Source organism: Ornithorhynchus anatinus, chromosome X5, assembly GCF_004115215.2.
Source record: "Ornithorhynchus anatinus isolate Pmale09 chromosome X5, mOrnAna1.pri.v4, whole genome shotgun sequence".
In the NCBI taxonomy this organism is placed as follows: domain Eukaryota; kingdom Metazoa; phylum Chordata; class Mammalia; order Monotremata; family Ornithorhynchidae; genus Ornithorhynchus; species Ornithorhynchus anatinus.
The window spans coordinates 44,518,447-44,532,389 of NC_041753.1; the positions used below are offsets into that span (position 1 = coordinate 44,518,447).

Below are 13,943 nucleotides of genomic sequence, written 5' to 3' on the forward strand. Positions count from 1 at the left end.
GTCTTTTACTTCTAGCATTTCTTCCCCAGATAACTATTACAGTGCTCTGTAGACAACAGTCACTGGATAGATGCTGTTGACGGTAATGGCGATTTCCCAGCTCATGGGATACTATGATATCTGGTTTTATCCCATTAATGAGTGATAAAATAAATTAGGTTAAATCGTAGAGTGCCCATATACAATGTCTTCATTTCCTAATAATGATTCTATTTTTCCACCTATATAGAATCATTTACCAGGAGAATTAAGCTCTTTATAGTCCAGTATTACCAGATTAATTGTTCCATCTGTTTCATTTAAATATATATGTTAATACATGAGAAAATACTCATCTTTTTCATAAATGTCAAATGACATTTTGTTCAATCTCTTTTAACTTCTAAATTATTCAAAGTAAACCTAGATGGTAGGGAAGAAATAGTGAATAAAATCATAACATTCAGTGGTTTCCTAACCTTTTCCAGTGATTGACCAATTAATTAGAAAGTGAATTTTACAGCTGCCAGTTTGTCTACAACAGAGCATAAGCTGTGATCTACCACATCATACCTGGATGCATAATATATATATTTCAATGAAAAACGGGGTTTTTTTAATCAATTTGTAATGGAAACACTACTGTCACTGAGCAACAACATCTGGGTATGATCGTAGTAAATGAATGTTTTTATAATTATGCTCTTGAGTGCAAAGGATCCCAAAGCACATTTTAAATTAGAAAGTAACACATACTGGGTTTTTTTTCATTTTGTGTTTTGTTTTTTTGTTTTATCAGGGATGTGAATTTTTACAGGGTGAAATGTCAAATTAATGTGTGCAGCAAATCAATGCCCAAGCAGTTGTGCACAGAGACAGGTTTGGAGGAGAGGGGAAAAGGCATGCTATATCTTGTCAAAACTGAAGGAGCATTTAGGGACAATATACTCTGCAAACCAGAATTTGAATAAGACAGAAAAGCGAAGGCCTTCATCCAAATTTGGGCCACACTCACTTAACCTATGGGTTCTAAAAAGACCTCAGTTCATATGACTAAAAATAAATCAAGCTCATCTATTTTCATTTAAAATAACTCTAGTCCCATGTTAAAATCATACAATAGAGTATTCAAACCTCTTAAGATTCAAATTTTAAAATACAATGTAATCTAATGTGAAATCTATCAAAGCCTTAATTCTACTAAACAGAAAGAAGTTCAATTTACACACAGTTAAAAACATGAAGGTGGAGATTTAAAGCCCTTTAATTAATTACTGAGGTTCTTCATAGAAATGGAATAATTGTAAATCCATTTGTAAGAGATGTGCAGATGTATTTTAAGTGAGATAAAGTGTTCAAATTTATTTATGAGTGAAACTGGAAGTTTTCTGACAATTCATGCTTAGAAAAATCTCAGAAAGTTAGGATGATCTTTATGTAGTATGAGTCCAGGTGGTGCTTCTATCCATTTAAAATAGGTAGACTGAACACAAAATATATTTTCGCCTGTTGTTTGTCTTGGACACAGTTAAATTATCCTTCAGTGAAAGTAAAATGTTCTAGTACCGTAAGTTGATAAAAATGTTTTAAGTGTTGGAACACCAGGTGGATACAAATAGTGGGCTTTTTTCAAATTTGGGTAGATATGTTTCCATATACAGTCGTGAAACTAGGAGCACTAATTTAGTTGTGTAACCTAGATGATTTTACTCCATCTTTTTTTAACCTATCTTTTTTTTCCACATAGGGGACAGTTTTCGTATTACAGATGGATAGGAGACAATGAAAGAATCACTGACTTTTCGAGGCTTTTCTCAGTCATAAAACAAAAGTCTTTTCTTGATGTAAATACTGTGCATTATGATTTTGAATGACAATTCTGAGGGCTAATGGTTGCATAAACAGATCAAATCTTATAGCAATACACAACAGATAAGTTACTGCAAAATGTAAAGTCCCTTCCTTAGCTTGATTTAAGAGGTTTTAAAAATATACATTTGTGATGCTTTGTGGAATAAACCCAAACATTATCATGCGGGCAAGATATGAAGAAATCCTTTAAATTCATGCTATGGGGGAAAATATCTTCAGTGAATGGTGTTTATTTCCAATTCTGACCACTATGCATTCGATGGTTTTGCTCTGCTCATTTACTGCACCTTATTTTTTCCTCTCCATCCCTGTTGCAAATAAGGTTATTTAGACTCTAACCTGGAAAGCGTCAACCTCCGGCCCACCCTGCAGCCCCTTCATTGCCAGAGTCTCCAGGTGCAGTTTTGGTAGCTTCAGGGTGTAGTCACTAGTATCTGCCGCAGTGTGTGACAGTGAAATCTGATCTGTGACCTAAAGGGAAAAAAAAAACAGCATCAATGGTAATTCCCCTTCAGACACATTAACTGGGATGAACTGGGTCCCCTTGAGCCCACTGAGTGGACTTGCATTGATCGCTGGACCTGCAATCCATGAATAAATTTAGGACTAATTGATTTTTCGTTGCAAATAAATCTCTAATTCAGAGTGCTGGGAGAGAATGTTAAGAAGAAAAAGCATCATCCTCCTGCTGAAATGAGAAAAGTCATTGGAGCTCTGCTGTCCAAGTGGTTTCACATTCTTTCTTCACAACCTCCAGAAAGTGGGCTAAAATATACTTTGTAAACACCAAAAATCCTTGCAATGATGGCCAGCAATTTTATAGTAAAATGCCAAAAGCGTACAACAATCAATACACATGAAAAAAAAGTGTCGGTGACAATTTGGAAAAGCCAGTAGTCCAATAAGCCTTTCAAATATGAGACAAGTTTACCTGAAAGAAAAATTCTTTCAAAATATATCTGGAATGAGGGGGGAGGGGGTTGCTTGTTTGTTTCTTTTTTTAAATAACTGCACTCATTAGATTTCTTATTCTGGACTTGAAATGAGTATGTAAATGTTAGCTAGCCAACTTTGTCTCACACTTCCCAAATAAGATAACTAGGAGAGTAAACCATCTGTATCTATTCCAAGTCTAAATAGTTGTATTTTGAAGATTCCAAAATGTAGAGAGAAAAACAAACTTTATATTTGAAATATACTAGTTCTCTGCACAGAAACGTAAGCACATGCAGTTGGTATCACACTGCCACCTTCTGGAAAAAGTGGAATTCACCCCCAATTCATTACTATAAACTTTGAAACACGGAGAACGACAAAAAAAGAAAAAGTCAAGTCAGAAATACAAAACAATGTTAAACCACTCTAAAACGTATTCCTAGATAGTTCAATTTGGATTTTAGTCCTTACTAAAATTCAGAATGCTCTATTTATGTCATTTAACTTTATGAATGTGCTTCTTATACTGAAAGCATATTTTCCCCATCTAAATTTAAAATGATTTTTGATGTTACCTTAGCCTATTGGTGCTTTGCACTGATTTTGGTAATTTAATCGCACACCTTGACAACATACATACTATGTACAGCATTCGCAATGCTTGCTTTAAAAAAGTTAATTTAACAAAAACATTTTTGATACGGTACTTAATTGGTTTGTGATTAGTGAAGAGAGAGCAACAAATAATGCAATCATAAAAATATTTCCCTTTCTTTTTCCAAATCTAAATCAAACTCACTCATTTTTACACGACTTTATATACCATAAGAATAAAAATATCGCCTTAATGCTTGTCCTATTCAAGCACCACTGAACCTAGGTTTGAAGCTTTGCTGAGTATGTAAATTAATAGATTGCATAAATAATGCAATTTAAAACCTTTAAGTGTTTAGATATTATAAACACATAAATGTACACTTGATGACTTTGTTAATTCTGTATTGCAGTGTGAGGATAGAGACCCTTTTATTTCCCAGGTTGACCCGAGAATTCCAGTCAATACCTGTGGCTGTCAAACGTATGCACTATAATGTAATTTTTATAACAGTGTGGGTCTCATACACACAGACACCCGATATACTAGGTTCAAAATATACAATCGTCTAGAACAAACATTCTCCAGGGTCTTCAGTCAGCATGAGCAGTTCTACTAAATTTACTTTACATAACATAAAAATCATTCTTTTCAGATATATTTGATTTACATTTTTATATTTTATATGTACATCAAATTTGCAGGGTTTTTAGTCACCAGTATGCATACAGATAAAAGAAAACATTAATGTGGGTTAAGGTACTAAGAATTTATCAACATCAAACCGCTAGTGTTTTGCCGTCTACCCTTCTGAACCATAGTCAATAGATCTAAATATTTTACTGCACCCTGGCCAATTCATTGTTTGATGTTTAAAAACTCACCCAGAATCAAAGAAAATTTATTAAATTTGAGCCCCCAAATGAGATACTATTAGCTTTGAAAGTCAAGTTTAACTGTGATATTGATGATTCTCTTTTTTCTGTGACAAAATTCACTGGGGACATCCTGGATGTCAAAGTACAAAAGCAGATTGCTAATACTGGCAAAGAAAAAAATACAATGTATAAGCAATGTAGGTATAATGCCCAACATATTATGGACAGTGGAGTCCTTTAATCTTAGTAATATCAGGCCTCCTGCTTCTTCAGTGTAGCCTGACATATCCTGAACTATAAAGTAAATCATATTTTGAATATGCACTACATACAAACAGTGGTTAAATCGGTAAAATGATGCATTTGATATTTAAAACTGAATGATTATATTTAAACCTCTTTCCCAGTAGTTTTTATTTTTTTCATAAAAAACATTTTATTTTCAAATTTATGTGGAATTATTTCACCAACTCTTGAGCATAGTATTCCAAAATCTAACAATCATTTTAACACCAGGTAAATAACATTTGTAGATTTCAACCTTTTCCTACTGTCAGTCAACTGTTGAGGGTGGTAAAACTGGTTCCTGACAGAGAGTTATACTTCAAGCTATGAGAGTAACACCTAAATATCTATTATGAAGACTAAAGTTTATTTTGTTTTTGTTTTTAAAATAGAGTGAAAATTAAAGACATATCCTCCAAATGATATTCAAAGAACTTAATGGAAGGGGGATTTGAAAAGAAACTGGAAAGAGAAGTAACTGGAAATGCTCACACATTATAAAGCACTGAAAGAAATGAAGTAAGAGGTTGGAATAAGGGAAAATTTCCCTTCTCTCCTCCCCCAGAACTGCAGAGGGGCAAAGACATTCTTTCTGTTATATTCCCATATTCTCCCATTTAGGCCTAAACTCAGTTTATGGCCAGAAAATTGCTCAACCACTCTTATACTCTTTACTCTGCAGTCCCAAACAGTAATCAAGTGCCCTGGTTTCCTCATAAGAAATATTTATGGATGAATTATTTAATTTTTTTAATATTAATGTCTGCCTCTTCCTTTAGGCTGTCAGATCATTGTGGGCAGGGACCGAGTCTACAAATTCTGTTATACTGTACTCTCCCAAGCACTTAATACAGTGCTCTGCACACAGTAAGTGTGCAATAAATCTGATTCATTCATTAATTGATTAGGCCCATTCAGGAGTGGAAAAGCTGGGGGAGAGTACACCTAGGAATCCTTGGAAAACACCTTCATTTCCTCCACCACAGGGCCATCCCCAAACACATCTATATATAGCATTACACAGCATGGATTATGCTCCAGCACAGAGGAGAGGGATATCTGCCCATAAGTTTTACATCAGTGTGGAGGGATGCTTAGGTATCTGTGGAAAGTTTGACAACCGGGGAGAGACCATAGACCAACAGGTAGTGACAGAAATGGAAACTGACGTATATGTTTGCCTTTAGGTGTGTATGGAGATGTGTCCTTCATATCGGAAGAGAATGGTGGGATTTTATTCTTGCATGGAGGCACAGCTGATAAGATGCATGTGCAGCTAATATTCCATTCCACACAGTGTGCACAATGAATATGCGTTGCCAAGTTATGTTTTCCAGTTGCCATACCTGTTGCTCTATTTAAATCTGCCTCTTGGAATCCTGTTATTACACAAGGATGGCCACCCTTCTCCCTCACACCAGGCTAGTTTGCCTGTGAAGTTGTTTACCGACAGTTAGTTGCTATGCCACAATCAATCAGTGGCATTTATTGAGCACTTACTCTGTGCAGAGCACTATATTAAGCACTTGGGAGAGTACAATATAACAGAGTTGGTGGGCACATCCTCTGCCCATAAGGAGCTTGGGGTCTAGAGGAGGAGATAGACATTAATATACATAAATAAATTACAGTCCTAAGTGCTGTGGCACAGAGTGGGGAGCATATTTCATTATATTTTTAATAGACTTGTTCTGCCCTCCCTGTTTGCATATGCCCTCTTACATTTCACCAGACAGCAGCTTATAGGTTCTAACATGTTCCACCCAGCAAAGTTATGTTGCAATGAACAGTATGCCTCAACTCAGCTGATGGGATTGAGCTCTGGGACTTCACTGTTGGTAACAATGGCAGGAATTGTATTTACTGAGCAGCTATCAGGTCTAACACACTATACTCTGTGTTGGGTAAATTCTACAGAAACACAAAACACATTCCCTGACCACAAGGGGCTAGCTTATCTAGTGATTTCAGATAAGGGATGGTAGTGAAACTGTTCAAGATAGAGGTGCTTCCTATTAATCAATCAAATGCACAATTTAAGTGCTTAGGATGAGCTAATCAATATATTAAGCACTAGGAAGTGCAAGCAAACTACTTAGGATGTGGACCCTGGCCACAGTGTGGTCACCATGTGTAAGGAGAAGTGACACAGAAAATAGTCATCCAAACTTCACCTACAGTCATCCAAAACAGTTCCCTGTAGGCTGGAGGAACTTATCTTCTGACTCATCACTGCTCCATGTGGAACGGGCCCCTGTCCAAACAGTCAGATCTGGGCCACCATCCTAGCAGCTGGGAAGGTAGGCTTCTGCTCATCCTCCACTCCTTTGCGAGGTGGGGCTCTGCTGACCCTTTGCAAACTCCAGAGTCCCCATGCTGAGACGGCTCAGAATCATGTGGTGGAAGGTTGGAAGGTAGGTAGATAAGTAGTAGGTCCAGGTCTCCCAGTCACAAACAAGATGGGGTACTACTAGAGCTTTGAAGGCCTTTGGTTTGGTATGAAGCATCACCACCAGTCGTCACCACATTCAATCACAATCTCCCAAGGAGATGCTGGCCTTCTTGATTTTGCTTTCTACATTTTTGCCTATCTATGATGGAGAGAGTACTGTTTAGACAGCAAAATTCAATGACAACATCAAGTTCTAGGTTGCCAAGGAAATTATTTGGTTATGTATAGAGTATCCATTAAATTGTAAGGTCCTTGAGGGCACGGATCAGGTCTTCTAATCTCTATTGTACTTTCCAAAGCACTTACTTCATGCAGATTTCTGTACAAAGTAATCACTCAATAAATACTTGGGATAGGTTGACTGTGATGCTGATTGATACATAACTTCAGTCTTTAAAGAAATATCATTGATCAACGACTTTGCAAGGAAGTTCAGAATCATCTATATGTCTTTGGTTGACAATAATCACCACATTCAGCAACACCTGCATAACTCACACATTTGATGGTGCTGATATCTTATATTCAAATAGTTTCCTGGAAAATCAGAAGTGTTTTATGACACCAGGTTTCAGGTGCCTTTTTCCATACTCCAACCTAGATAAGATTGCCCAGGACTAGATTTGCTTTATTCCTTGGGAATGGGAAATGGGTCAAACCATGTAGCTAGAGATGAACACAGGTACTACTGTACCCAATTAATGCTCCACCACTCCATACCTACAAAAAACATCTACTTACCTAGCCTGACCAAAAACTGGACTGCAGATATCCACAATTTTCCCATCCCAAACCCTGGATATGACAGATCTCTACTTCGGGGGGTGGGGGCAGGATACCTATTGCATCTCCTGGTTCATAAGACGCTGTCTACCCACCTTACGATCATCTCCTCAGGACAGAGTAGTGTGGGCTGGGACTGGGCCAGGGCCAAGACAGAGAGGGTAGGAGGGAGGGGAAAAAGGACCCAGAATGGACCATGGACCTACCCTCACCTGATCCAAATCCACATCCTAATACTAATTTTCTGACCTGATGCACAACTTTACTGTGGGTACTCATAACCATTAGGTATGAAGATCACTCAGGATACCTTCAACTTTTTTATTTGACTGCAGGCTATTGTGAAGTTAGCTGTGATTTCTTTTTTTAGCTCTATCATTAACAATGGTATTTAGTGAGCACTTACTATGTGCAGAGCACTGTGCCAAGAGCTGAAATCAGACCTAGTCCCTGTCTCATAAGAATCTCACAATAATAATAATAATAATAATAATAATAATAATATTTGTTAAGGATAATCAGGTCAGCCACAGCCTTTTAATGAACTTAGTGTCTTGATGAGCCTCATGGTCTAATAGAAAGACCATGGGGCTGGGAGTCAGGAGATCCAGTTCTTATACCAGCTCTGGTCCTGGCCTGCTTGAGAAACCTTGAAGAAATCACACAACCTCCCTTTGCCTCAGTTTCCTCACTGTAAAATGGGAATGATCAATTAATGATATTTATTTAGTGCTTACTGTGTGCACTTGAGAGAATACTATAGAGTAGGTAGAAATGATCCCTGCCCTCAGAGAGCTTTCAAACTTGTGGGAAAGAAAGATATTAAAATAAATGACAGATAGAAATAAGAATCCTCCTCTCCCTATCTCTTGGCCCCAAGTGGTTCAGGGACTGTGTCTAATCTGATTATTTTATACTTGACCCAGCATTTAGCACACTACTTGGCATCATGTAATTGATTAACAGTTATCCTAACTCACTCTCTGGACAGCCAAATATATTTAGTACAGGCATACCCCAGATTTACAGTCACTCCACAGTACATACCGACCAAGGTTACATCCTGCATTAATTGCTGGCATACCCCAGGATTGCTAAACCACATCTCCAAAGTAATGTCCAATTAATGTTGATAGATCAATTCCTTCCCTGCTCCCTTCTCTCATTTCCCGGTTTCCTTCTCATACTCCTTTGTTCTGAGCAGGTTTTCTGTCATCACACCTTGAACTCATGTACCCTCTCATTGCTTCAGTAGTTTAACTAGTCTTTTAGAAAACTGTGCTGTTGCCATCTCTACAAAGAAGGTAGGGCAGCACATGATCTCTTTGGACCTTTATTTGGGTCTGTGGCCTCATACCACACTGTTGCCACATCTTGTGTGACAGTATCTCAAAGGATGTACTGGCCTTCTTGATTCAATTTGCTGATATTTACTGAGTGATTAATACATGCAGAGTATGGTACTAAACACTTACTTCCTTGTCTATTATTGATCAGTAACGCCACTCTCCCCCCTTACCTCACCTCACCTATCTTTACTACAACCCACCTTACATACTTCACTCCCCTAATGCCAATAATAATAATAATAATAATAATAATGTTGGTATTTGTTAAGCGCTTACTATGTGCAGAGCACTGTTCTAAGCGCTGGGGGAGACACAGGGGAATCAGGTTGTCCCACGTGGGGCTCACAGTCTTCATCCCCATTTTACGGATGAGGAAACCGAGGCACAAAGAAGTGAAGTGACTTGCCCACAGTCACCCAGCTGACAATCTATTCACTGTACTTTGATCACGACTGCCTCACCACCTACCCCTTGCCCACATCCTCTCTTAGGCCTGGAACTCCCTCCCCCTTCACATTTGACAGTCTGTCACTCTCCCCACCTTAAGAACCCCCCCCCAAATCAAATCTCCTCCAAGAGGACTTTCCTAAGCCTCCGCTTTCCCTATCTGCCCTCCTTTCTGATTCATCTAAGCATTTGAGACACCTATGCACTTCAAGTGGTACATAGAGTTGCACAGTCCATAGTGCAGTCACCTATGCATTTCTTAAGCACTTGATTTCCACCCCAGCCCTGTTATGCTCTGCCATTCCCCTATCTGTCATTTATTTTAATGTCTGACTCCCTGTCTACACGATAAGCTCCTTTTCGGGCAGAGATCATGTCTACCAACACTACTGTATTGTACTCTCCCAAGTGCTTAGTATAGTGCTCTGTATACAGTAAGCACCTAATAAATACCATTGTTTGATTCCTGAGTGTGTGCCCCAAGACACGGTTATTTGCTTAGAACAGTTTTTGGATGATGGCCTCCAGGACTTTGAGTGATGTTCTGACTGCTGAGTGGAAGTGTTTCCTAGAGAAACATAAGCATATTCTAACACTTGAATACAGGCCTCTTGTTGCATCTTCCAGCATGACAGTACAATAACTATTCGTTCCTGCTTTACTCCATTGCTGACAACGAATCGGTCAGGGCACCCCCAGATCTAATGCTGACAGACATGCAATCATGAAGTAGTCTTAGAATAAATCAATCTATCAATTGTATTTATTGAGTGCTTACTATGTGCTGAACCCCACACAAAGCGCTTTGGAGAGTACAACGTAACAGAGTTGTAGACACGTTCCCTGCTTATAGTCTAGAGGACGAGGTTACAGTCTAGAGTCAAATGAACTTTGCAGGGCAGCCCAATTTAATTAGTAGTTCCTAGACTCCAGATCTACTGATGGTGCCAAATACTTTCATAAGGTCTATGAAGATGGTATAAAAATCTTGGAGCTGCTCTCCTTACATAATTCCTGGATCTAATGTACTGTAAAGATCATTTCCACTGTGCTCTATACTGTAATCTAAAGGGCACAGTGGGATTCCAGGAGCATTTGGAAGACACTATCCTGCAGTAGCCAATACAGGAATGCTCTTGCTCGGATCTTGCCAGCAATGATGAATAATGAGATGCTTCAATAATTGCCACAATCTGGTCGATCACTTTTCTTGAAGATGGTGATGATGGTGACATCTTTGAGATCTTGTGGCATCTCCTCACGTATCTACATGTTGAGGAAGAGCTCACGTATGGGCTTAAGCAGGATATAATAATAATGTTGGTATTTTTTTAAGCGCTTACTATGTGCCGAGCACTGTTCTAAGCGCTGGGGTAGACACAGGGGAATCAGGATGTCCCACATGGGGCTCACAGTCTTAATTCCCATTTTACAGATGAGGTAACTGAGGCACAGAGAAGTTAAGTGACTTGCCCACAGTCACACAGCTGGCAAGTGGCAGAGCTGGGATTCGAACTCATGACCTCTGACTCCAAAGCCCGTGCTCTTTCCACTGAGCCACACTGCTTCTCTTCCATGCTTGTAGATCTCAGCCAGCATGTCAGCAGGCCCACAGCTCTAACTGCTCTGATGACTGCCTCAACCAGTAGAACAAGTGCCCTGTCTTTTCCTGTTGGAAAGTTTTCTATATTTGCAAGGATTCATTTCTAATAGAAGAAGGTGTGTTGTAGAGAACACTGAAATATTGTTATCATCTCTTCAGTATTCCTTACTAGCCTGTGATGAGGCTGGAGCCATCTGCAGTCTTCAGAGATACTGTGATGGTATGTACCAGCCCAAATAACATCTTTAAAGATGTGTAGAAGTTTTCGGTTTCATGGCAGTCTGCGTAGAATTTTGGATCTCTTCTGCTTTGGCATCCTGCCAACTCTCACGTATTTTCCTTAACTTGATAGAAGGTGGAATATGGTTTTGATCATTATAAGCTGGTGTTGGCAAACATGCTGAGCAGGAGTAGACTATAGCTATTTAGTTTTCCATTTCCATAGGATATAGATTTGGCATCACATCCTACATATGTGTTTAAATCCTTCCTAATGATCGGCTTTTTGGAGTTTGGTACTCCTGAAATCAATCTGTTCAGATTCTTATAGATTTTTGTTTCTATTTGTCGGTATTTCTCAGGGTTGGGATCTTGGCTTTCGAGGTAGGTTTAGGTAATCAGTTGATTGCTTATGCCTCTGGGAGAATCTGGAAGGCCTAAGGCAAGGCCTGTTGGATGATAAATCCAACTTCTGCTCCACATCACTCAGAAGGGGGAAGACCTCACCATTAGGCGTGCTGATACCTGATGGATAGGAGAGGCACTGCCCACCCAGCATGCTACTCAAGGCTCCCACAGAGGGTTGGATTAACTTTAAGGGCTGAAGCTTTGGGCTCTGGGCTAACAGAAGGCTCCTGCTGCACCCTAGAGATGCCCTAGGCAAGGCAATGCCACTTCAGCTGGCCACTGAGCACTTCCTGACACTGCCAACATGGTTGCCACTTGGGACTTTTCTGAAGGTAACACCCAAAATAGACCTTCCCTAAATAGACACTACACATGTACAACATCAAAAGGGGAGGGGCAATGCTGACATTGGCCTGCATTTCCTACAACCCAACTTCCCATGCCCCCTCTGATGCCAAACATGCACAGTGACCATTTGAAATTTCTCCACTCTACAAAAGATAGAGGCAGCTGTTGAAGGAGTAGGGTTTGTCTGTACCAATTGCATGAGTTCTATTTCTCAATCAGTAGCATTTTGTATATATGCTGATGATAATGATGATGGAGTTACCTGTTGAAAACTGTGGATGGGCCTTGTTTCTGAGATGTCAAGTCCAGGAACTGCTGAGGAGGAATTCTGAATTATCAGAGAAAGAATGGTACTCCACCAGTAGCAATTTTGTAGATATCTTTAAACTCCCTTTCCTTTAATTTATTTTAGCATCTGTCTCCTCTGCTAGACTGTACACTCCTCAAGGGCAGGGATCAAGTCTCCTACATTTACTGTACTCTCCCAAGCACTGAGTACAGTGCTCAGCCATAGTGATTAATTGATATACTTACAAATTGAAGGAGGGGGCAGAAAAACCCTCAGAAAGCAGCTATATTCCCAGTCATAGGGCCCTAACCAATTCCTGTACCATTTCGAGAGGGGTGAAATTCCAAGTCACAGGATGGTGGCATTCTCAGGTGCTAGAACTGTATATAGGCTATATACAGTTATTTTTTAAGGCAAGGCTTAAAGTTATTAAGACTTTAAGTTATTTTTATGCAAGGCTATAAAGTTCTTGCAATTACAAATACTTCAGTGGGTCTACGGTTGGGGAAAGTTCTGATCTGTGCCAGCTGCAGACAGATTTTGCACAGACATTGGTGGAATTCTTGAGGTGTTTTAGCCAAGAAAACCCTCAAGATAGTGCCCAAATCATCACAACAGTTGCTAAATACAGATGATTGTGCCTTAAAGGCATATATATACACCAAGGCACATGGATGATTGGGAACAATTTTGCAGAACTGGCCCAGTGCTATAGACTGACAGCAACAAAATACTCCAGTCTACCCCAGACAAACTCTACACTTAACCAAAGAGTATTAAGTTCCATGATGCCAATGATATCACATCACAGAATTTTGCTATTTAGGCCAGCACAATGCTGAAAAGTACAATAACAAAGAAGTAGAAAGCTAAAGGTAGCTAGCATGTACTTTGGGCAACTGTCAGAGTATGGTGGCAAAAAGACATTGAATTTTACATCAGACTGAATATTCACGTAGCTGTAGTGCTGCCCATTATTCTAAATAGTTGCCACATCCAGCTTCCTAAGAAGTTCCATCAGTGCAGCCTTACTGAGCGCACAACACTATGCTAAGCACATGGGAGGGTACGACAGAAGCAAAACATGCTTTTCCTTCCTTCAAATTTTCAATCTACTCAACATCAACTGGCAAGACAGGATCTCAAACAAAATCCTGGAACAATGTGTTTCTATTATATTCAGCATGCTTCATTTGTAAGATGAATGGAGATAGGTGAAAAATAGAATACCTAAACAGCCATGGTATTGTTTGCTAAAATGTGGAGAACAAAAGCAAGGGGGACAGAGGAAATACTTTAAGGAAGGAATAAGTGCAATTTCAGTCTCTGTGGCAATATAGCTGAATGTTGAGTCAACAGCAGCAAACAACAGCAAACCCGGTATGCCCAGAGTTCTTTTCAAGTAGACGTTTCTAGAGAATCGAGACACTAAAATGCAAAAATGAAACCTTCTCCAGGCACCACAAGCAGAAAACACCTCAGCACAACAGAACTGTCATC

General features: G+C 39.3%; 1 protein-coding gene across 1 annotated transcript in view; it reads right to left on the minus strand.

Annotated features, from left to right (window-relative positions):
* CCDC171 (coiled-coil domain containing 171) overlaps positions 1-13,943 on the minus strand; it is a 141,231-nt gene that overhangs the window by 16,322 nt on the left and 110,966 nt on the right. The window contains 1 exon segment of the mRNA XM_039910752.1: positions 2,191-2,322. Within this exon segment, the coding sequence (XP_039766686.1) occupies positions 2,191-2,322 (132 nt within the window).